Below are 24,401 nucleotides of genomic sequence, written 5' to 3'. Positions count from 1 at the left end.
TGGGGAGATGCTGTGTCTGGAGATGGCACCTCCAGCCAGCACCAGGCTGTGCCGGGGACCATCCCCATGGTTGTCCCCACCGAGGGGGGACAGGGGGACACACAGCAAGGGTACCTGTTGCGGAGGAAGTCATTGTTGTAGTAGGCGCAGAACCGGCGCTGGGTACACTGCTTTTGCCAGTAGATGCAGGAGGAATCGATGAGGGCACCAAACATGGCCGGGGCTGGCAGCCAGGCTTTGGAGAAGAGAGGATGGAGTCAGGCTGCCCACCCTGCCCTGCCTGGATGCTTTGCTTGCTGTCCCTGAGGAGGTTCAACACCTCCTGGGGCTTGGGCAAGCCTCTGAGCACCCTGCTGCCTTCCCCCAGCCTCACTGGGAGATGGACACTCACCCAGCAGCCTCATTAGTAAGAACTGGACTCCAATGGCAAATGACTTCTCATCCTGGTTCACCACCCTGCAGGGGAGAAGCCATGGGGGATGGGGGGTGGTCAGAGCTGCCACTGGTGGCTCTGCATTTGGCCAAGCACCTTGGCCTGGTTGCACGTTTGAGAGGCTCCATTGGTCCCCAGCATGGGGAACCCATCACATCATGCTTCCCCCAGTGCCTTGCGACCCGCCCCTGCCCACTGCTCACCGTAAAACCATCATGTAGAGGGGGTTGTGGGACAGGCAGGCTACCAGGGCAGCAAAGGAGATGAGGAATACGGCAGGAAGGAGCATGTGGGAGCAGCTGAGTGGACAGGAGCCTGTCTTGGCGAAGGACAGACCGTTCCCAGCAGGGATCAGGGAACAGTTCTTGTAGATCTGTTGGAAACATTTGGAAGAAACAATTATAAAGCTCCCAAAGCCAAGAGCAGGGTTTTTAGTGACGCACCAGACCACATCACTTTGCAGAAGACTGACAAGAGCATCAGCTCCTATTTTAAGGCACGACTGTGGGAGCCTGCAATGGGATGTGCTGCCATCCCCATTTCTCCAAGCAGACTCCCAGGGCATTGCAGCAATTCTCTCTCACACCTCAGGACTTCATCTCCAGTAGTCCTTCCCGCTTACTGTGTCAAAAAGGCTCTGCCCCGTTACTGCATTTCTCAGGTTCCTACAGCACCACTAGCTCCACCGTCACCAGTGAGCAAGGTGCGCTCTGCTTTGCAAACCCCTTGGTTTACTCACTGTTTTTTCGGGAGTGGAAGAATTAGCGGTGCTGTTTGTGCAGCCAGCGAAGCAGGGGGAGACGTACTCCACGTTGTTTTCTCCACACACTGGGTGAAAGATGTGCTCAGAGCAGTGGCACCCACTTGGCATCTTAACCTGCTGCTGGGAACTCAATGTACTGCCAAAAAGGAGGAGAAAAAAAAATTTAAAAAAAATAAAGAACTAGGACAGGAGGAAGAAAAATCCCTCTGACTAGTTGACCAGTTTCCCCATTCCTATTCGTGCTGGGATGGTGCCAGCAGCAAGCTGGCCTTCTGCCAGACCCTGATCCCCTGCAGGTACCTTTGCAAGTGTACGGTGAATGTAGCAGTAATTATGTTATGTCTGCAAACAAGTACTCACACACTACACACACACACACACACACACACACACACACACACACACACCAGCCCCAAACAGTGCCCCAGCTGAAAACTAATCGGCCAAATGCCTGGAGAAACATATCTGGGCTCCATCCACAAACAGATGTGCGAACAGCCCCAGCTGGAAACACCATTCAGACAGAAATTGGAAGCGGGCTCGTTTCCAAACAAGCCTGACGACAGTGTGAAAGTCAAGAGGACAAATCAAATTATCTGTCCTGTCTTGCCTTGCTGCCCAAGGGAGTTCACCTGCTGGAGCAGCGCAGTCCGTCTCCTACGGGAAGCTGGCACCAGGGACCGACCTGCCTTTGGGCACAGTGGGATGGGGCTGGACTCCGGTTCACCCATCCACGTAGCCCACAGCTACCTGGGGACCCAGGCAAAAGGCCTTCATGCGCTGCTGCCATTGCAGGGGGGCAGGTTTCCAAAACAGTATAAGGCAAGAGCCTCCTTTCCCATGCAAGTCCCCCCAGCAGCTCCTAGCTCCCCCAGCAAAGCCCATCAAGACTGGAGCCAAGTCAGGCAGTCAACTTGTGTGAATGCTGAGAGGCCAAGGTGCTGCTCAAAATTTAGCACTTGCAGCACCTGATCTTGAGCTGAGGGGTCTCCTCACGTCTGAAGCCTTGCTCTCATGCAGAAAGCTTGAGATGCCAGCGCCTCAGCGGGCTTCCATATGCCCCTGAGTGCACGGTGCGTGCTGTACGGAGCTCAGAGCAAAATATAAACATCACCCACACGTGGATTGGCAGAGTGCTGTTGCTTTCCTTCACCATGGCTATTTAAGTGGCTTTTAAGTGGGTGAAGCACAGGGACTGCCCCGTCCCTCATCCCTCCACCATACCCCTAGGACAGGAGGCTTATTGCCGGTGAGCAATGGGAAACATCTGTACGAAAGCCCCTTGCTGGCAGTGCGTTGGAAAATGAGCACGATGTACTTGACAGCAAGCCTGGGGTGGAGTCTAAATGTCATTTTCACCTTAAAAAGACATGGCAAGAAGAGCCAAAAGTTTCCAGCCAGATGAGGAACAAGGTGATGTCCAGCTGGAACAAAGGGAGCACACGAGGTGCCCATGTGTAGGGTTGATGTGGACGTGGGCACTAACGTTACTAATTTCCCCCTAGAAATCCAGAGCGCAAAATACACCCTGCTGGTTTGGTACAGAAAATCAGGAATAAACGCCCTCCCAAGCTTTCTGTGCTGTATAGCGCTTAGATCTCCCCCAGGCAGTGGGATCAAGGAGCAAGCAGTAGCATGGTGATGTCTACTGCCTCTTCCCCTCCACCTGCATGTATCCCACCCCATGGGTAATTGGGCCAAGAGCTGGAGGAACAAGGAGCTGAAAACAATGCAAGTGCCTGCGTTACCTGGGGGGGTAGATCCCATCGATGTGCCCTGTGGAGCAGCCCATGAAGAAAATGGGCAAGCAGATGAGAATGGAGAAAACGAGCACCACCACAGCAAACCGGGGGATGGCCCGGAGGGAGAAGACAAAACGTTTCATGATGATTCCTCCTAAGAGCATCCCAAGTGCTGCTGCTGGCAGGTTCACAGCTCCTGCAGAGGAACGATGGCATTAGCTGGGGATCCTGCCTGCCAGTCACCTCCCTGTGGACAGGGGTTGGAGGTAGTGGCTTTGACCTCATGGTGACTGGGAGAACCCAGAGACCCCACTGTTACCCAAGACAGGCCAAAACCCAAGGCAGCTGGCACCTATGAGAAACCTAAGCCGCAGAAATCTGGCTTAGAGAGATGCAAGACCAAGCATCCGAGGGGTCCAGACCCGCTTCACCCACGTGGTGGGGCTGCAAGTTTTCAATGAGAGTGGTTGCTGGCCCACGAGAGAGAGTGAACAAATGTAGACAGCAGAGTCCTGGCCTGCAGGCGTCTCAGGTCAGGGAAGTCATCAACCATCTTAAGGTGATCCCTGGGTGTCATCCGAATATCAGTTTCCCATTACTTCCTCCTGAAGGATTTATAAAAACTGGGGAATATGGGCAGGTGGCTCCTGGCCAATGTGACACTGGAGGAATTTTACCAGTGTGCTTGATTGTAAATGTTGCAACTAATGTACCCATGACATTGCTGAGCTGTACAACACTGCATTGTGTAGTTTAGCTACCAGTAGAAAAGAACCGGTCCGAAACCAAGACATGACCCAAGAGTGCTTGAAACAGGGCCAGGAGAAGAGAAGGTCACGAAAAGGAAGAGAAGAAGAAGAGGAAGATGATGAGGAAGAGGATGAAGAAATGATGAAGATGTCCCAAATGACCACCAGAGGACCCCCGACCCATTAGACCACACGTGCATAGTAAGCATGTAGGTATGACAAGTAGTTTTGGAATTGTAATGAATATGTTAATAATTTCTCAGAAATGTCATTAATATGTATAGGCTGGCTATATAAAGATAAACAGTGAACAAAGTCGATATGCACGTCGGGCGGAACTTCTCCCCCGTGCATCTGGCACTGAAAATAAAGAATGCCTGCTTTCGAAAACTGAAAAATGAGTATGACAGAGTTTTGTCTCTGATTTTTTGGTGTCGGATGGGTATTTTTCACCCTATGGCTGCTGCTGCCTGGCTGCACTCACCTATGAGGAAGTTGGCGTAGGAGGAGGAGGCACCGTACTGCTTCTCCAGGAACTTGTTGAGGAAGGTGGCCAGACCCGCAATGACGGAGGAGAAGCTGCACTGAGCCAGCACCAGGAGGATGAAGAGGGGGTTGAGGAGCAGCCTGAGGAATATCTTTGGGAATCCTACAGGGAAACAGCAGGAAAAAACGTATTTTATCCCTGGGTTCTTCATGTCAGGAATCTGTACTGTGAAAACCCCCACCCTTAGGCTGTTCCCTGGGAGTTAGTGCAGGGGATGTCCAAGGGCACGGAAAATGAAAGGGGAGGCACCCTGATCTGGCCCGGCAGCTGGCAGGACCGTGGCCAACGCACTGTGAGAAGCGAGGTGGAGGGCCGGCTCTGCCCACTACCCTTCCTCTCCCCCTTCCTGGACTCACAAGGAGCACTTCGCAGCCCCGGTGCATTTGTCCTCCTGGAGCAGGGCCCGTACCCTCGGGCGGTGCGACCAGAGCCGCTCCTGCAGCTGATGAGCGCCATGGGACATCGCGTCCTCCCTGCCCTTTCAGCAGAGGCAGGCTGACTCCAGGCTCCTCGGGAGCAGCCTGCTTATTTGGTCTCTAATTAGCTTGCCCCTTCTAGCAGAGTGCCCCAGAGACCCGGCATCATTCCTCAAAGCCCAGCGAGATAGAGAAGTGGGAGCTGGCAGCGCCAGGTTATGGCTGTGCTGGACGGAGAGGGAAGGAGAGAGGGTCTTTAGCTGGAAAGAAGTCATCCTAGGAGCTGGAAGAAGTCATTAAACTGGTCTCTCTCACCAGTGACCCCCCTACTCAAGCCAGTTTCAGCTACACACACACAAACCCGCAGAAGCTGCAGTGCGGTGACCTTCCCAAAGCGGCGGCCACTGGCGCCAGCAGCCCCGTGGCCTCTCCCGGAGCTGTGTTACACCACCCAGCTGGCACTTCCCAGCACGCTCACGCCATTTACAATCCTCAAACCAACCTTCAGAAACAATTCAGGCCCCCCAGACCTCTGCTCCACAGCAAGGGGAGGCTGCGTCTGCCTCCCCCACATTCTTAGGGAAGGGTGTGCTACAGCCCTGGCGGTGCTTCTGGCCCTGGCATCGCCCGCAGCGTGGTGGCCAGACCCCACGGCTCCCACAAAGCCCCTCAGCGGGGCAGTGCTGGCGTGGTGGCCCCCACCCACCCAGCGTGGCCCGGTGTCCCCCATCACCCTCGCCTTTAAGTGCCAGCCCTTTACTTTTTATAAACTCCAGCAGAGAGGTTTCGTCAGCTACCCCCTTCTCCATCTTCCTGAGCATGCCAGCCTCCGCGTTCGCGTTCGGGTCCTGGGGAGGGAGAGAAGAGCAGCCTGCGGTGAGGGCAGCACCCGTGCGTGGCTGGCACCGTCCCGGCAGGCAGCGAGCTCCGGAGGAGCAGGGTCTGTCCCAGATGCCTTTGACCCCCAGCCAAGCCTGAGAGTTTCCCTTCCCATTACAGCGAGGGGGTGGATTATCTCCAAAGTCACGGCAGCCCTTGAGCAGAGCTGCAAGACAAACGCTTGTCCTGCTCAGGAGGGTTTTGAGAACTTGGGAAGCTTTCCTTGCCTGAACCCTGGCAAGGTACCTCCTCTTTAATCCTGCAAAAAGTCTGACAATGGAAGTTGGAGACAGGTCGGCTCAAGTCTGATGAGTCCTCTAGCTATAATAATGAAATATTTGGGGTTTGATTTTGACCTTTAAAGAATCAATGATTAAACTATTTCAAAACAAAACAAAACGAAACTACTTTTGAAACTAAACCAGTGGGGCTTTGCTTTGAAAACACTGAATAATTTTGCATCTTTTAAAATTTGTTTTAATGGGAAACTTGTCCCTTTTCCGCAATTTTTCCTCAAAACAAAAGCCCATTTATCAAAGTCTTCTGCCCAGCTTTATCCCAGTGCTGTTCCTTGGGGACGCTCGGCTCCGAGCAGGGGTTGCCACCGCTGCTGCTGCTGCCGCGTCAGGGGAGGAGGTCCTTGCAGAGGGTGTTGCAATGGGGCATTAAGATACAGCCATCACCAGCAGAACTGGGTCAGACACCCCGGGGGTGTCAAATCCCCACGGACAGACCCCTTACCAAGGAGGACAGCATGCAGGAGCCCCAAGAAGCCACCCAGCCCTCCCACTGCTCCAGGGAAGGCACAGGTCTACCCAAAGCCTTCCCAACAGATGCTGCCAATGCAGCTAGCGGGAAGGATGTGAAGTCTGGGTTTGGTCCGCTGAGCTGTGGTGGTTCTGGCTTTCCAGCTAATGGTCAGGAAGTAAAGGGTCTCGTCCTTCATGTGTTAGAGGCACAAAGCTTGCCCAGAAAACTTGTGAGGAGTTGTAACCACACCTGAGGAGGGTTGCTGGGCTCCCTTCCTCCCTCCCACCCCTCTCCTCTGGAGACAGGTATTCCCTCCCCGAGCGCAGCCCTGCCACTGAAATGTTCTGGCCCTCTGGAGATGAGGTCTCACCTCTCCTTTCAGCATGTACCGAGGGAAAAAGAAATAAGGAATGGATGTGAGCACCAAGCAGCCTGAGGAGATCAGCAGTCCCAGCCACCAGGCTCCGATCCACCGCTGGTCCCTTGGCGTCAGGGCCACTGTAGCTGCAAGACACAAGGACCCATCGTAAGAGCTCTGCTTCTGCACGCCTGGGGGTGAAAAGGGCAAACACCTGTGCAAACACGGACTGGTGAAGCACAAAGGGTCCGTGTGGGCACACTCCAAGGGACTCTTCACCAGCGTGAAAGAGCAAATGGCTGGAGATGGGAGGTCCCACCAGCACTGGTAGCAAGACCAGCCCTGACAGTGTTTGACCTCCCTTCCTTTGGCCAGGAACCTGCACCGCCACTCCCCATCCAAACTGTGCTGAGCCTCCCAGATGACTGTAGGATGGATTTAGTCAGCATCGAAGTATGTTGATGGCCCAGGTTCAACTCTTCCCTGTCGAGCCAGCCAGTAAGGTGGCAGCTGTGGGGACCCAACTCCATCCTCCTCTGCCTGGGGTGTACGGTGGGCTTGGACCGCGCCGCCTGCCAGGGATGCTGAATCGAGACAGGGACTGGGAAATGCCACAGCCCCTTTCCTGGAAAAAACTGCTCTCCCATTGTTCCTGGCTTGGTCACTCTCTGCTTGCAGAGACCAAGGGAAGGACCCGTGCTGGCAGAAGAGTGCTGCTAATGAGCCTGGTTTCCGAGTGGAAGAAACTCTGGGCGCCTTCTCCGGAAAAAGGAGGAGAAGGTGAGAGCCACTCCGTCTCCAGTACAGACATCCTTCGGCTGGGCCAAGCGATGCTCACGGGAGGTTGACAGATTGCTTGGCTTGGCATGGGGACCGCATCTCCCCATTGCCGGGACATGGTGGCTGGGAAAGGAACCAGCAGCAGTCTCCGGGTGGGAGCCCCGTGCCAGGGTGCGGCAGGAGAGGAGCCCACACCCCACTGAAACAATCGCCCCACTTCCCCAAACAGGACCACTCCACTCTGGAGCTTGAACGTCATCATGGAGCGACTGGGCAGAGACTGCTAAATCCGTCTGCCGCCGCGGGGAGCAAGCCAAGGCTTTTTGCCATTTCCTGCCCCAGTTTCATTTATTATTCTTATCAGGCACCGGACAAAAATGTCAGGCGAGCTCTGATCTCTCTAAGGAAACTCAGGAAAAGCCACATTAATGATGAAGCTGTGGAGAATTCTTCAGTGATTAAGTTACCAGAAATAATAAGCATGCACCAGATAAAGAAAATAAGCCCCGCGCTGGCACTGGCTCGGTCCCCCTCTGCAGATGCTGGTGAAGGGTGGTGGGGAGGACGATGGGCAGAATCAAGCCTTCCCGTGCACCCATCGGACAGTGGTTGCCCTGTGGTTGTCTTCATCCCTGGATGCTTCAGATGCCCCTGCTCCTCTCCACCACTGTGCCGGGGTAGTGTGCTACTTCCTCAGCATGGCAGCAGTGGGCAGACCCCAGCAGTGACCACCAGTGCTTCCGTGCAGCACCGTGAGTAGGACACTGAAATGTCCCTACCACAGGGCTCTGCTTCCGTAGTGGCTCCAGGACTATCCGTAGCCTTCCTCACGGGGAGACAGAGTGAAGGAATGTGCTGGGGGTGCTATTCCAGGTTCAGGTCTTTCCCGAGGAGTGGGTTTTGTGGGTCATGGGACTGGTGGCTTCTGCCACCAGTCATCTCAGAGTGAGCTTCTGACTCACATAAGGCTTTTAGGAGGACCATCGCTACTTGAGAAATACTCACCAATATCAACTCTTCCAATATCCACAAAGAGCCGCAGCACCACGGATCCCAACAAGTATCCAAAAGCAGGGCCAAACACAGCAATGGCGAAGAGGATTGCTGAAAAAAGGGAGCAGAGAGTGCCCGTGTGAGCAGGGAATGGTAGCTTCAATGCAGATCTGGCTTTTGTCTTCCTATGTCAGGCAGGAATGGTGTTACAACGTGCAGAGCAAAAAACCATCTTTTATCAAGCAGCAGATCCCCATTGCTCAGGTGCTGAGCGTGGTGTTTAGCTAACAGGATTATGAGGAAGGCAAGCAGCTGCCTGCAGAAAAAAATCCGTCTGCTCTGCTGCCATCACAGCTTCGCTGATGCACTAAAAGTTGTCAGCTACACTGTCAACATCCCTGATTCACAGTGATGAAGGGAGAAAGCAGCAGGGCAGTGGCACTCTGGACTCCTGCAGGTGATGGAGACCTTAAAAGCCTTACATCCAAGTGAAAACATTTGGTGCAAACCAGGGGAGGTGAACGATGCTGACAGCAAAAAGGCCAACAGATCACACTTGGTTCAGCTGAACTATCCTTGTTCAAAAAATAGAGAACTTGGACCTAACCCGTAAGGTCAAAATGTTTCCCTTTGGCTCCTTTAGAATGAAAAGATTCAGGTTCCCTCCCTGAAAGAAACCCTTTGCACAACCTTCTTGAGATGCTGAAAGGGAGACAGTTTGCTTGAGCTGCAGTGCCCATTTCTGTGCATTTTGCTGATCTGGAGCATTTGAGCACACTGGGTATGAAAGTGCCTGATCCACTGCTATGCCTCAGCTGTGCAACTATTTTAAAAACACTTTTTTTTTTTTTTTTTTTTAAATTTTAAATTTTAAAATTTTAAATTTAAATTTTTAAAATTTTGTTTCTGTAATATAAACCGAAGTATTGAAGGGCAGGGTCTTTAGAGAAGGAATATTTAACCTCATGCACAGACAGTAGTGTTCCTTTTCACAGGAAGATGCTGAGACCTAAAATGAAACAAGACTCGAAGGGCAATGGTATTTACGTTGTATTGAGGCAATCCAGGCTCCCAGTAGCCATCCCCCCTGACATGGACATTCCATGGCCCTAAAGTGACCCCCCCATAGTATAAAGAACAAGCCAGTCCCATTTTCCTTCATCTTCAGGACCTGCCAACTTGGGGCTCCAAAGGGCACTCAGAGGTCCTGGGAACAGTGATCCCTCATCACGCGGGGAAGCCGAGGGTGCCCTGTCCCTCCTTCTGCCAGTCCAGACCACTGTATCTGAGCTGAGAAGAGCGAGTACTGGCCGCACAGGAAACGTTGGTGGTGCAGCAGCCCTTCCCAGCAGGAGCCTGGAGCAAAGCACACCTGGGTGGGTCTGGAGACCCTGCCAAGCACTCCGGTGTTTGTCCAAAGCCTGTCCTTGGGAGTCTAACTCTGAAGGCTTTCCTTCTCCATTAGGGCTTACCTTATTTTGGAACATCCGCTTTGGACTCTTAAATCACGCTGATGCCTTTGGCTGCTTTAAAGACATTGTTCGTCACCAGGAGGAATTGAGTTTGTAAATAGCTTATGGGCTGAGCTTGAAGCTCACGTAGGCAGGCCAGTGCCAGATGGGGATTGCCATCCAGAGGACAAAAATATCTTGTAACATGGCAGCCAGCTCCTACCTCTTTGCAATGAAGCAGTCCTCCCGAGCCTGGGAGCCCCCACCGGGCACGGACTGATCTCATGGGAGACATGCCGATCTTGAACCCTTGATCCAAACCCTGTGTTAATTGGCTCCTGCAGGCTGTCACACCTCTGGTTGAACTGTGATCAACTGATGCTCGATGAGAGCAGGAGGCAGCCTCTGAGAAGGTTTCCTTACTGCTGTTTCCCCCCATGGATGGCATAAGCTCTCACAGACGCAAGGGAGAAGACCCAGCCCATCCATCTGACCTCCTTTCCCTGATTTTTTGGCTTCCTACGACCCACAGCTTCCATATGACCCTACAGAGAAGAGCTGACCGTCAAGGGGAGAGACAGCCCAGCCTTTTAATGGGGGAGGATCGCATCTGAGTCACGCTGGCCACTCAGCCCATGTCCACAGATCATCCTCTCCAGATGAGCACCTCCACACCTCACCTCTAAGGTCCAGAGGATACACAACAACACACAGCAATGGTCCTACTTACCAACGTACAGCGGGGAATTGTTTGCTTCTGCAAAGTCGTCTACGTAGGATATTCCAAAGGGCTGGATGGGAACTGTCCCAATTCCAGCCAGCAGCTGGGCAATGACCATCATTGTCCATATGCTGCTGGCCTCCTTCTGGGGATCCTGGGTGGTGTTCGGGCACACAAACTTATTCTCTGCATAGCAGAGTTCAGCCTGGGCCTGGCTTTTGTTACCTGAAAGGGGAAAATAATGAATGTTACAACGCTGGGCATGTCCCCTGCCTCCTCCCACACTAAACCTGGGAAATCACCCAGGTTTGCTGAGTAGGCACTCACTGCTGGATTTCAGATGGATTGCTCGTTTTATTTAGCAGTTCTCGTCATCTTTCCCTTCCTTTGGGGTATTATACTGAGGTCAGCGTAGCAAATGACGAGGCTGTGGGTTTTATCATACTTTTAAAGACAAGCTGGCCAGAGAGGAAGGAAGCACATTAGTTTCTCCTGCGAAGGGCCAGCCTGCAGCCCAGCTCCCGCGAGCTGCATTCCAGCTGCCCGCAGAGGATAAAAAGCTCTCCTGCCAAGCTGCGGCAGCGCTGGGACCAGCCGACCCACAAAAGTCTTTGGACAGATGGTGTCAAAGCCAGTGGAAAACCCTAAATATTCACAGGTGGAAAAAGCTGGCTTTCATGCAAAATGAAGGGGTTACAGAGCAAACAGAGCGTCCTGGCCTTTCCTTGCTAGCTCTTCCTACTCCAGCTTTTGTTTTTTCTTTTTTTTTTTTTTTCATTATTTGTAATTGGTTCAACATTCCTATCACCTCTTTCTTGTTAATGCAATAACTCTGGATTTTCTACACTTCTGAGCAAACAGACACAAACCAAAACCAAATATTTATCAGGTGATACGGGGTTTTCATTGGCATAGCGCGGCAGCACATTCCTAATAGTAGGTCACCACAAAAATCCTTATGTAAGTCCATTTGAAGGCACGTTGTCTACAGAGTCCACGTTGCCAGATAGAAGGAGCCTCCTTTTCTAATAAAGATCTTACCACAGCAAAAACAAAAGCCACAGAAACCTCTCATGCCAGATGGCATGCCATGGAGCGAGGCTGCTCTCGGTTCAACGAGGGTAAACCCAGCCCATGGCTGGCTTTTTGTTATCAATGGTCTTTGCTCCCTTGTGGTACCCAGCCAGTAACAGGGAGTGATGCTCTCTGGGGTGACCTGGCTGCCCTGAGCAGGACACCCTGCCCCTGAATCTCTGTTGCCATCCCTGCTCAGGAGCAGCCCACCACCTCCCAAAGCAAGGACCCTACTTCTTCACACCATCTGGACATGGAGAGGTCTTCACCCTGCTCAAGACTGCCATGCAAACTCCAGACAGGACTGGAGTATCTTCATGGGCTGGAAATACCAGGACAAGACACGCACAGCTCCATGCAGGGAGCAGGATGATACCTGCTCCTTTGACTTGTTTCCTTTGCAGTGATAGCAGCCCCTGTCCTGGTTCTAGACCAGTTCACAGCCTGAAGCAGGACTGTAAGCTCTCAGAAAACCTGGCATCTGATGGCTGACCCACTCTCCAAACCATCTGACTTGAAAAGCACAAAGACACTTCAGCTGCATAGCAGCGAGGCAGCTGCAAGCCAGCAGAGAGTCAGTCTTCTTATTCCTGCATGAGCACTGGCACACTCAGCCCCACACTGGGCCATCATTTTTAATAATGGTTAGTGGGATCTGGGCTTGCAGATCAACAATGGAAGTGCCAGATTTCCCAGAACTGATGTGGTAGAGCAAAGCCAGAGGATCTCTAACCCTTTGGTGGGAGCAGTGACTGTCAGGCACCTGTTGAGCAGCTCTGCCCTTGCTGTGCTTTGCTCCCCATCTGGGCTTTGCATCCTATTGAGCTGCAGTGAAGACAGGACCCAACTAAAGGCAGCAACTTGCCTAAGGCCACCCAGCAGCTCTCCGGCACAGCCAAGGCTCCCTGAGCCGAGAGGATCAGGCTGCGATGCCATGCACGGGGCTCTGAGCCTTTCCAGGAGAAAGCACCTTCTAACTCCAAGTGGAAGGCTTTCCCAGGCTGGCACTGCTGTGACCGCTGCCATCCCCCTCGGTGGCACAGGCGCAGGGGGAGCGACCTGGCACAGAGCTGAGGTGACCTCGGGTTTTCAGAGGGGCCAGTCCCCAGGGGCGCTAAGGCTCATTGGCATCCCGAGGATTTAGGGCCTGAGGTCACTTTGGGAAGACCAAATCCAGCCTTGTTGTGTGATGCAGACTCTGCTGCATACCTGCATTCGGCACAGAACCTGGAGCTGTACTAGCTTGTTCCCAAAGCCCGCCCAGTTAAACCAGTAGCCCCCCTTAGTATGGGTCGTACGGCTCAGTGGCTAGAGCAAAACAGGCCCTGGGGACAGGAGACCTTAACTCTGCTCCATCACCCACATGCTCAGCAGCAGGGAAACAGCCTCACTTCTCACGCTGCAATGCCTCTGTGACTCCAGTAACGAGGATGCTCCTTCCCTTTCCAAAAGGCTTTGGGCTGCAGGTGGCCACCAGCTGGACTGCGCCCAGCCTGGGTGCTCAGCAGGGCTGCGCGCCGCTCTTCTCCCCTGTGCTGCACAGCTCTTGGCAGCAGGACCGAGCGACGTCTTTTGTCAAGCACAGAAGCCAGGGGAGAGGAGAAGAAGGTCGGCACCTCGCTGGTGCCACAAGGCATGCACACACACCGAGAGCGCACTTGCAAGCCTTCTCATCAGTCAGAGGAACTGCTTCCTCGAGCAGAGAAGTGCCATCCGAACAAGGCCGGTACAGCAAGAGCTGTTCTGGCATGAATCAAGCTCAGCGCTCAGAAAAGTGCAAAGCCTCAGTAGCAAGTACCGTGGAGCCATTGACTCCCCTCTGTAAATGCACCAGTGCCCAAAAAAAGCCAGAAGTGAACTGCTTTGCCCACAGTCACACGGGGCAGCAGCAGCAGAACCAGCATCTCCTGCACCCCAGGGCTTCTGCCCCCGTTTGCTGCCCCTCCAGCAGCACACTCTGCTCGCAGCTGGTTTCACATTCTCTCCCTGGCTGGCTTTTTGGACCACTAAATGACATGCCGTTGTTGATAACAATGCTGTCATCACAGTGTTAGAGCTGCAGCTGGGGCCCTTTTGATGCTACAGAGAGCAAACCTATTGCCAGGGTGCCCAGGAGCAGGTTGGAGGGACACACCACCTGTGTGGAGAGCAGGGACACTGTGTGCCTCGCCGTCTGAAGAGACACGGGGGGGCACAGCCAGGAGAGAAGCATATTTAAAATAACAGATTAAGCTAATTACACGATTAGTTTTCAGGTATATTTTGTAGTATCCACGTGGAAGGATGTGCTCTTCCACTGAATGTGGAACCTCCTCACAAATGTTCCTGGGTTGGCGTGCCCATGTGGGGTGATGGCCCTCTCAGGGGTCCCAGCCCTACAGCAAGCTCCTTGGGCACTGGTGGGAGGGAGAGGTGTCTGGGCAGCTTGGAGAGGAGATCCTTCCTGCTGAACCTGAGGCACAGACTGCTCCCTTTGAAGGCCTCCCAGAGCATCCATGGGGAATTTAGGTACTTCACCATGACCGCAGCACTTGGCACCTGAAACTGCAGCAGGCACGACATGCCCAGAAGAGGCAGAAGGATCCCACATGCAGTTGTCGCGTTCAGCAGGGGTTGCAAAGCTATACTGAAGTCCGGCTTAAAAGAGCAAATCTCTACCTTTAGTTTTTCCCTCCAAACACTGCATTTAAATTGTGCGCGCGCTGGATACAGCCTGTCTTTTTTGGGTGGGCACAGGTAACCCAGCCCAGAGCAACCGGAGAAGGATTTGTGCTGGGACGGCTCATGGTGGTGAGGATGGAGGTGCTTACCGGTGCTCAGCGCGGTGTATTCGTAGGGGTCTGATAGGAAGTGGGGCAGGGTAACCAGGAACGCCCCCAGCGCCAGCAGCAGCCCCCCCATGCCGATCACCCGTGGGCGGTGAACTCGGCTGCCGAAGTAGCTGACAAAGATGATGAGGACCACGTTGCCGATCTGGAAAGGGCACAGCAAAATGGGAATGTCAGAAGACATCACGGAGGAAGTCAAGACCCTATAACTGGTCCCCAATGGCTGTGTTTGGGTGGGTGGAGAGCTCCCTTGTCAGGTGGTGTTTGACCCCCCCAAAAGCAGGAATGGGACAGCCCTTCACCCTGCATATTCGCAGCAAGTCAGTGGTCCCTCCCCATCGAAAGCCAGCGGGACAGCTCCTGGGTGTCCATCACCCACGTGCATCCCTTGCTGTCACGGGTGACTTCACAACCTCCTGTGACCTGGCTGGGGCTTTTTCCAGCACCCACACCTGCCCCCCACCCCACAGGATATGGCATAAACTAATATTTCCCCCAAACACAGCAAGAAATGAAGCGTGATGCCTCCATTCCCCTGACTCTAAACAGACCCAAAGTCCAGCTCATTGCAAATGTTTGTGACTCTGGGCATTTGCAGCTGCAGGTATGATCAGTTCAAAAGCTGGGAAAACATGCAGCTTTCTCAGGCAAGTGGACGAACACCATAAAATTACCATTACATTGGCTTTGTCAGCTTGGGACAAGCTAAACATTATTTTAACCTCAGCATGTGTGGCTAAGAATACTTTTTATTTATGTTTACATGGGCTCTTTCACTTGTCTCTTTGTGGTTTTTGTTCTTGGAATTGCTGCAGCCATCAGTGCAAAAAGGTGGGACAGACCGGGCAGCTCAAACAGAGTTGGAGTAAAGCACAGAAAGTTCTCTCGGAAAGCAGAGGAATAAAGCCGTATCTGTTGTCTACAAGCTGCTACTCCTTAACAGCATGGCAGACGTCCTGCTCCAGTCCTTTTCCCCTTTATATTCTTGCAGTAACAGCCCTGCATGACGTTTGCTTTGGTATCACTTCTCCAGGCATTAATTCTCATCGGCCTAAGTTCTCTGGTGGGTCAGGAGCACGTGGGTTACAGCTCTGAGACACTCCGCAGGGCTTAATTATACCAGTTCATTATTACCAATGTTGTACTGTCCATACTGAGTCCCTTTCTTTGCATGGCTTGGACCTAGCCACAATCAGTGGGAAGTCCTTCACTGGTCTCAGCAGACTTTGAGCCAGCCTTTTTAATGCCAGATGTAGGTGCTGGTTGAGGTAAGACCTGGGCATCTACTTCCCCAAGGACCCAGGAGGATCCCCAGTGCCCAGCCTCTCGGTGGATCCCATGCAAGACCAGCTGTGGGCATGGTGGTGGGTTGCCACCAAGCACTTCCTGGTCTCTGCCACCAAAAGAAAGTCTCTGCCAGCAGGTCTTTTCCTAGCTGGCCTTGAAGAGCTACCAGGAAGGATACAATTCATGACAAGGTAAACTAGAAAACTTACTCCAGAGACAAGTGATTAGAAAGTGTTTGTGGGAAAATCCTCAGCCAGGTCAGCAATATGTCAGTGAAAGTCACTACTTTGCTGCAGGGCCATGAGGAGCTGAGACCACTGGAGAAAAGGACTAGATCTTGGAGAGACAGCTGGCCAGGGTCTCCTTTTAGAGAAAGTTTGGAATGATTCAGGCCAGGCTCTTTCCCAAAGCCAGTGAGAAACCTACGAAAATAGATACTTCTACTGGAAATTGCTCACAGAGATGTAGTTGTGTGGATACTACTCATAATAAAAAGCTCTTCTTCACAACAGCTGTTAACTGCGATCAGTGGAGAGGAACCACACTGCATGTTTTCTGTCTCCCAGTCATGTCTCTGCTGGATGTGCACGGCATCCCAAGGTGGAGTGGACTCCTCCAAAACAACCTGCTTTCTGCAGCTGCCCTCCGAGGCCACGTCCCCACCACATACCCTACGTTCAACCTCCTGGTGTATGGTACAGCAAAAATGAGGTATGAAGATGTTTCCAAGTGCAGAGCAACATCTGCTTCACCTAGCATGTATAGGAATGACCAAGGAAGCCCTGGGTGTGAACAACCCTGAGACCCTATTCTGGGAAGGTCCCCCCGACATTCTGGCCACCCCGTAGGGCCCCTGCACAAGCTTCTCACCAGTTACCTCGTGCAAGCTGGAGATGAAACCTGAAGAGAGACTGGAGAGCCCAAAGCGCTTCTCAATGGTAGTGAGGCTGCTCTTGAAGTTGGCGCTGTAGAGGAGCTGGGAGAGCTGGAGAAGCCCATGGCACAGCACAAACACCTGCAGGCAAAACAAGTGCCATCCCGGTTAGTACCTGCTGAGTGCCCTGCTGATGTGTAACTGCTGGTGGCCTGCCCCGTGCGAGGGATTGGAGAGTCATACGCACGTGGACTCGAGTTGGCCAACATGGCTGCACCTCTGATATGCAACAGATCTGCTGAAAGGCTCAGCCCTGGATCCATGATGAACTCAGCTTTGCAAAATGAACAATGCAGCGTCCAGAAGAGAGGACAAGGAGCACTGTTTGTTTCTTTTCTCTGCTTTACTGTTATTAAGATTCATTGGTATTTGCCCTGTGACAACCCTTGCGTGGCCCTCAAGGTTACCCCTCCAACCCGAGGAGGGCCCATTGCGCTGGGAGTCGTACAGTGATGGATGAGACAGCCTTGACTTTGCATAGACTGGGTGGACGCTCCTGAGACCATGTTAGAGCCAACCAGCTGAAAGGGAGCCGTGCTGGCTTAGGCTACCTGAGACCCAGCTATTTCCAGTCGGCCCCTTGGATACGCTCAGCTGTAAAGTCAATTAACAGAACCTGCTCCAAGGGGTGTTGCAAGAAAAAGTTTAAAAAAGGCTTTAAAAGCCCCAGAGGGTAAGGATGAAATATGCACAATGTAGTCTCACTACTGGAACACCTCTGTGGTATTCTAAAAACAGCATCTTCCCCTTGAGCCAGGCTGTGAGCTGAGCCAGCAGCCAACGGAGGCAGCGCTTGCCTGGAGCGGAGGGGGGAACACGGAGAGTTTGCAGGGCAGGGCAGAAGCGTGGTCAAAAGAGCCCGGGTGGCCTGGGAGAGGAAAGTGCTCTCAGCCGGGGATGCAAGAGGCAGCTCACAAGTGTCGTTTGATCTATATTTAGTCAGAAAAGTTTTCCTTTATTTTTCTTGGAATGGAATGCATCCACATGGTGCCAAAAGTATTTTAAAATCATTAAAAAAAAAAAAGGGGGGGGGGGGGAGGGAAGGGGGGAATGTCTTTTCATTTAAATCCACAGGAAATCAAATATTTGCTGAATACCGGAAGCATGTCCCACAAAGATAACGGTGGGAAGACCGAGATGATGAATGGGGGATCAAAGGTACTGCAGGGCTGACAAATTCCTTATGTCCTTGGCTAGGAGAGCAGCAACACTAATTATTAACATTTATTTGAAATGGTGGTAGCACCCAAAGCCCTGACCCATTGTGTGGAAAGAAAAAAAAACACCCACAAAGCAGAAAAAGAATGAAAATTGTCCACCCGACACAGAGGATGCACATGGTGTAGGGGGGTGGAGCACTTTTTGTGGAGTAGAGGAGGACACAGAGCCAGGTCTATCCATTGCAAGAGAATTTAGGTAGAAGAAGAGGATGGCTTCTTGGGAAGCTTCTCCTGCGAGGGAGGATAGCACCAGTCAGAAGACACAGCTAGGTATCTAAAAGCCTAAGAGATGGGAGAGATGCTGGCAAACAGCAGAAGAGAAGAGGCTGGAGGTGAAGGAGGAGAAAACGGAGCCCTGGCAGTGCAAGGGCAGGTGTGGAACAACCTGGAGACCACAGAAAAGCAGGAGAAAGGCAAACACCAAAAAAGAGGGAAGAAGGGTCACAGGGACCAGCATGAGCTCTCCAGCCACATCCTGAAGGGGTGTCAGCAGACAGGCTAGCACCAAGAAGGTATCTGCCACCACGGCAGCCCAACAGGAGAGGACAAAGTCCCAGGCTGGAACTTTGTGCTGACAAAAAGCCAGAGAGCAATGACGTGGGGTGTAACACGGGAAACCCTCCCAGACAGGGACAAAGTGGAAGTGAAACACTTCAAAGTAAACCCTTGAAGCAGAACAAGCTCTACACCCTCCAGTCAGCAAGTCCTACATTCAAAGCCCCATCCCAGCACATGGTCCTGCAGGTGAAAGGTGGATCCACCACCTTCATCTTCACCCAATCCTGATCTGGGATGACAGTGTAGAGTAGTCCAGCCAGGCTGGTCTGGAGCAGAGAGGTGACTCCTGCGTGGATGAGAAATGGAGAGGGGATCTTGTGGCCAGAGAACATTAATTTTTGTTCCTGAAGCTCTGGCCAGACCCTATTGAAGTCATGCGGATAAGGAAGCACTGGTTAAACAGTGGAGGGCCGGGACCGCCCGAGATGCAGAGCAGCTGGAGGGAGAGCTCTCCCGGTGTGAGGCGTTAGCTGGAGAAGCTGTTTACCACCGGGGAGGGAAGAGGGTGGATCACCAAGGCTGAATTTAGCTCAGCAAATGTCAGCCTAATCCCAGGGCAGACAGGGAGATGAGAAGGAGAGAGAGGATGCTGGTGGGGAGGGAAGATGGGCAGGAGAGGCTGCCTGACTCCCCGGAATGCTGGGGTTGGCAGGGCATGGGAAGAAGGCAGAGGCATGGAAGGACCACGGGGAGCCAGCACTGGCTGTGCTTCACGGGAGGACGGAAGGCAGGAGATGGGAGGGACAAGCTGCGCTCAGAGCGGGCAGGCAGGGAGAGGCAGAGGTGGCAGGATGGCCTGAGATGGGTTTATGCGAAGGTGATAACCTGGGGGTGCACGAAATGGGGCCACAGATCCCGAGATGCCTGGGAGCAAGCTGGGGCTGCCTGCCCTGAGGGAAGGCAAGGTGGGAGAAATGCAGCTGGAGAGCACCAGCAAGGGGAGAAGAAGATTGGCACTGGGGTGTGACGGCTCCCCTCCTGACCACGAGTCCTCCTAATCTGGCTCCTGCTAGCAGGGTTAGCAGGGGAAGCAGAGGAGCCAGGGGGGATGCTCAGGGCACCCGATCCCACCCTGCACTGCTTCTGGCACTGAGACCACACAGCACCCTCAGCCCTTGGATGCGGAGAGCCTGGACGATGGGAGGCGAAGGGCAGAGGAGATTTTTTTGTTGTTTTTTGTTTGTTTGGGAAGAAGCTGCCACCCAAAACAGTTGGAGCAAAGTAAAACAGCCTTTGCTCCAGGACTTGTGCAGCTGGAGCTCTGCTCTTCTAGACGCACTTCGGCTGTCTGGAGGTGAGAGATGTGCCTGATTTAAGACTTCTCCTGCATTCAGCAAACTCAATTCTTATTAAAATAACAACAGCCCAAACACTGAAAGCTCCGAGTGCCGATAGTTGGGAGAGGGGCTTACCTGGAGGGCTCCCCAAAAGGAACCTGGGCACCACCTGACCTTGGCACTGGCCAAGATGCTCCAGTTGGGAAAAGCAGACCTCTGGGGCTGGTGGAGATGTAGGGCACCGCTCTCCCATGTCCCCTTGCAGGTCCTCACGGGTCTCTCCTATCCCCGTCCCTCTCCCCACGCGTCCCCATCCCCACATGTTCATGTTGACCACCCACAGCCTGCTGGTCAATGGAAACCAGTGCTGACCTGCTCCCTTCCAGCTGCAGAGAGCACCAGATGTGCTGTGCTGGCACCTGCTGAGCAACCCCGGGAGGTGATGGAGCTGCTGTCATCCATCTTCCCTAACACTTAATGAAGAAAGGGTTTTTAAAGAAAAGCCAAACTCATTTGAAGGGAGTTTTTCTGACGCAAAGCTGACACAACGGCACTGAAGGCGAAGGCGTGATGGGAGGTTAAGGAGTCGGGGACAACTCCCACGAATACAAAGCGCTGACCCTCCGGAGCAGATGCTCCCATCGGAGCCTGTTGTATTTTTGGAGCTGCAGGCAAGCAGGGAGCAGAGCAGAGAGGCTGAAGGCATGCGCCCACACGCACCCGCACACACCCACCAAATCCCCTCTTAATCACCCCCACACTTCCTTCAGAGCGCCCCAGCAATCCTGACTCCAGGCTGTTTATACAAACCACTTGACTCCGTTCCAAGACCCACCTGATTTAAAAGGGAGGCAAATGCCTGTGGGAAGGTCCCTCGCAGACACACTGCTCCCCCCCAACCCCGCTCGTGGGGACCAGCACCCCCCTGGCAATGCTTTCTCAAAAGGAAGAGAAACCCACCCTGCTGCAGGGGAGAGGGGACTGGTCCCTCCATGGCCTGACAACACTTCTCAGGTCCAAGGCGGAGAGCTGGCAGCTATCTGGTCCGTCCCAACCCAAAGCTCCTTCAGAGGAGACGTGTTCAACACATACTTGACCTGATGGGCTGGTGGGGGGCAGGCTGGGCTGCAGGCACCCCCCAGGCATGAGGACACAGCAGCAAGGCTGAGATCCTATCCTGGCACCGATATGTCCCTGTCAGATGCCAGCTATGGCCCCAGTGGCTCGTGCACTCCCAGGAGATGCCCAAGTTGGTGTTTCAGCCCTTGCAGCCGCCTCAGAGGACCCACTTGCACCCTCTCCACTTCCCTGAAGCATACCAGGACTAAAATAAGGCCCTGGGAGGATCGAGGGGGTCTCCCAGCCTTGTGCTGAACCCATAAGGATGAGGAAGCCAGAGCCGAGGGGGTAAACCCATCCCTGAGGTGGGTGTTCTTGGGGTTAGAAGCTTTTGGGGTCAGAGGGAGGTTGGTGCCCCGGGGGCTGGGTGCGGGCAGCAGGTGCTTACACCACTGCCCCATGTCACACACCAGTGAAGCTGTGTGCCCTTCCCTCGTGGCTCTCTCTTTCCAAATTCCTTATGCAAGATAGGACACTGTCATCACTGTCACTGGCCTTAGCAAACAAGCCCACACAGACTGGACTTTAAAACACCTATTATGAAAGGTGAACTGTTTTGTAAGAGGTTTTTTGGGGACCAGGCTGACAGGTCACCAAGGCAGACAATACAGTGCTGGGCAAGTGGGGTTAAATAAGAAAAAAACCCCACAACCTAACCTGAAGTGCTTGATAATCCCAGCATGCATGTGTTGGGCATGGGTCAGAGTCAAGGTCAGGTAAAAAAAAAATTCAGGTTTCTTTTGCTTTCAGAGGAGTGAACTGCCTCTATGGAGCCTCCAGCATCCAGGAGATTCCTCCAGGTGGGAGCCTGGCTCTGCTTAGCAGGGACCAGGGGTTTGGGAAGATGCTGGTACCTGTGGCACAACCACTGCTCCCTCCTCTCTGCCACCTGGAGAAGCAGATAAAGGGTTAATTCCTTGCTCCGTTTCCACATCTTCACGCTGTGGTTGCGGCACTCATGTCCAAAGTCATCCCTCACCTCATTTCTCAGTGTCTTCAGCTTGGCAGCCCTGTCTGGAGATAGAGAAGGTGGAAATGTTGACGGTGCAGCTCAGTCTGTGAGGAGAAAGCACTGGCAGCTCCTGACTGCGGCTCTCACACGCACACTCCGGTGCTGACCTCCAAGCCCACTGCTGCCACATGGGTGGAAAGAGCCAGGGCTTAATTTGTTAGATGGATGCAAGAGCTGCCTGGGGAGCTGCCAAGAGGAGCGTGGATTCTTGCAGAACCTATCCAGCTGCTCTCAGCTGACGGGGGACACCGAGGTAGGACTTGGCCAAAAGCAGTCGTTGCAGGAAGGCACAAAATTATTCTGGCTGGAGTAAACGTTTGGGAAGGATAGGAGTAAGGATGCTCTGCTAGCTCTTTCCCTCTGCATAGTACTGTTGGAGCTACATTTTGGGCTCTGGAGGGCCAAAGTAAAAGTGTTTGATCTTAGCCGAAAGTCATGGCGCAAAGCAGGAGACCCCAACCTGCCCACCTCTGAAAGCTTCTTCCACTTCACTCTCCTGAGCTTCCAAGGGGAAACAAGAAAGGGGAGGGCGGAACTTTAGAAAGTAACAAGAATATCCTCAAAATTTTAAATAGTCATGGAGAAGACAGGCCGTTTCTTTTAGAGCTTGAATATGCTCAGCAGTCACTACACTACGAGACCCTCCTGCAGCAGGATGGCCGAGATTGCTCAGTCCAAAAGAAATATATCAGCTGGAAATGAAAAGTATATGGGCATGTGTGGGGAAGTAAGTCTCTCCTTGGCATCTCTTTCCTACATGGAGCTGCCTAGACTTATAGATCAAAAAGCACCATGCAAGACGGAAAAAAGCAACCAACATTTCCACAAAAAGAACCAAGTATCCTGCCACACAGCACAAATCCCCACCATCCCTTAACACAAGCCTTGGAGCCTGGAGCATGGCCCACTGGTAGAAGCTGGCTCCTAAATTTTATGTCTACTGCAAAAAAATAAACAAATAATAATTAAAAAAAAAAAAGTGGTTAGGGGTTGTCTGAAGCACGCCACTGCCCAGATTAGTCACAATGATGACTGTCTGCTGCCCAGTAATCCACGCTTTTCAACCCCCGATTATCAAGTAGAAAGACGTGTTCGCTCCTTTTGCGACAAATGTACAAGTGGGATTTCCCTGCGCATACCGCAGTGCCCTTGCACAGTCTGTGCATCCCCTGCTTTGCTCAGTTGCTGTTGAGGGAGCATCCAGGGGACATAAAAATACGCCCCTGCCTCAACACACAGGTGCCCACTGCAGATGTCAGAAGGAAAGGAGGGTTTTGGCTGTGGAGGATCGCTGAGAGCAGACCCTCAGTGTCTGAGGTGCGAGGGTTTGCTGCTTCCCAAGCTGCTGCTGAGAAAATACTCCCGCCTGCAAAAGACGATGCATATGGTTAGGCAGCCTTCTCGCTCCTTGAGGCCAGACCGAGCTGCGGGTAGGCTGTGTGCTTGGGTCTTTGCTCGTTCCTTTTTGCAAAGGTCGCTCTTCTTTACAGTGCATCAGGATCCGACCGTGATTTCCTTGAAGGCTGCTTCAGCTTGGCTTCATTTTCCCTGACCCGCAAGTGTATGTAAACACCCTCCCGCACGCTCGCAGCCCTGGCCGTGCCTCATGCTCCCTATCAGCGACACTCCTCTCCCGTTTTGCTCGTGGTAATCTTATCTACGCTGACCACTCCTTCTTGTGTTTGGGCACTGAATCACCTTGCCCCTCATAAAATTATCTTGTTTCATGTCTCCTAGACCTTGATCCCACTAAACTTTCCAACCCATTTTGCTGTCTAGCTCTTGCCCATCTTTTTCCTTACCCTGCTGCTGGTGTTACTGGTGAAGGCCAGGTGGCTCCTCCCTTTCGAAACCACCAAAACCAGACATAAACAAGGTGTCAGATCCATCCAGACCTAGCCTTTGCTTTCTGATACCAGCAGCACCGCTGCCAGTGCTGGAAGACCCCAGCCACAGCGGGTCCTTCTCCCCCATGCCACCCCACTTGTCCTAAGGACCCTGCCTGCCTCTTTGCTCCGAACACCCACCCAGCTCACCGGCTCTCCTTGCACAGTGCCCAGGGTTGGAATAGCCTTTGGTTTTCTTGCTTTAACCAATGGCCCTCATCAACAGTGACTTTCTTCTCTCGCTGCTTCCCTCTCCAAACCTACAGCCATGCTGCCTTCAGACCAGTGACTTGATGAACCTTCTATTCTTGCCCACAGCTAAATAAAGCAATTCATAATCTTTTCCAACAGGATATGAGAGCACAACTGTTACACCTCCAGGCTTCTGAAATACACTCCTCTCAGCAAATTCCTGAAGCCCCTTATAAAGGAAGGGATAAAACACTTGCTCCAATGCTGTTGGGGTGTCAGATCCCAAGGCAAGGCTCCCACTTCTTCTGCAGAAGGCATTCAGCCTCCCCAGGGTGGGGAGAGCTCCCCGCTCCCGGCCACTGCACCCCGCATGCCCCAGTATCTTCACCCTGGGATGCTTTAAAGCCTTGTCACACTGAGAACCCACAGCCT

At 52.9% G+C, this 24,401-nt stretch overlaps 1 protein-coding gene across 2 annotated transcripts in view; it reads right to left on the bottom strand.

Annotated features, from left to right (window-relative positions):
- The window catches only part of SLCO2A1 (solute carrier organic anion transporter family member 2A1), a 33,959-nt gene that overhangs the window by 4,544 nt on the left and 5,014 nt on the right, over window positions 1-24,401 (bottom strand). The window contains exons 2-13 of one of the 2 annotated variants that reach the window (XM_056358103.1): window positions 16,649-16,786; window positions 14,467-14,629; window positions 10,592-10,807; window positions 8,423-8,521; window positions 6,650-6,783; window positions 5,411-5,498; window positions 4,172-4,336; window positions 2,945-3,134; window positions 1,173-1,332; window positions 637-806; window positions 392-456; window positions 115-235 (exon numbers count right to left, since the gene is read on the bottom strand). In XM_056358103.1, the coding sequence (XP_056214078.1) occupies window positions 115-235; window positions 392-456; window positions 637-806; window positions 1,173-1,332; window positions 2,945-3,134; window positions 4,172-4,336; window positions 5,411-5,498; window positions 6,650-6,783; window positions 8,423-8,521; window positions 10,592-10,807; window positions 14,467-14,629; window positions 16,649-16,786 (1,709 nt within the window). The remainder of the gene's footprint in view (window positions 1-114; window positions 236-391; window positions 457-636; window positions 807-1,172; window positions 1,333-2,944; window positions 3,135-4,171; window positions 4,337-5,410; window positions 5,499-6,649; window positions 6,784-8,422; window positions 8,522-10,591; window positions 10,808-14,466; window positions 14,630-16,648; window positions 16,787-24,401) is intronic. The other variant, XM_056358104.1, reaches the window with a different exon arrangement.

This window comes from Falco biarmicus, chromosome 13 (assembly GCF_023638135.1).
Source record: "Falco biarmicus isolate bFalBia1 chromosome 13, bFalBia1.pri, whole genome shotgun sequence".
NCBI lineage: Eukaryota > Metazoa > Chordata > Aves > Falconiformes > Falconidae > Falco > Falco biarmicus.
The sequence above is the reverse complement of the archived record's forward strand: the minus strand, read 5'-3'. Positions and strand labels throughout refer to the sequence as shown.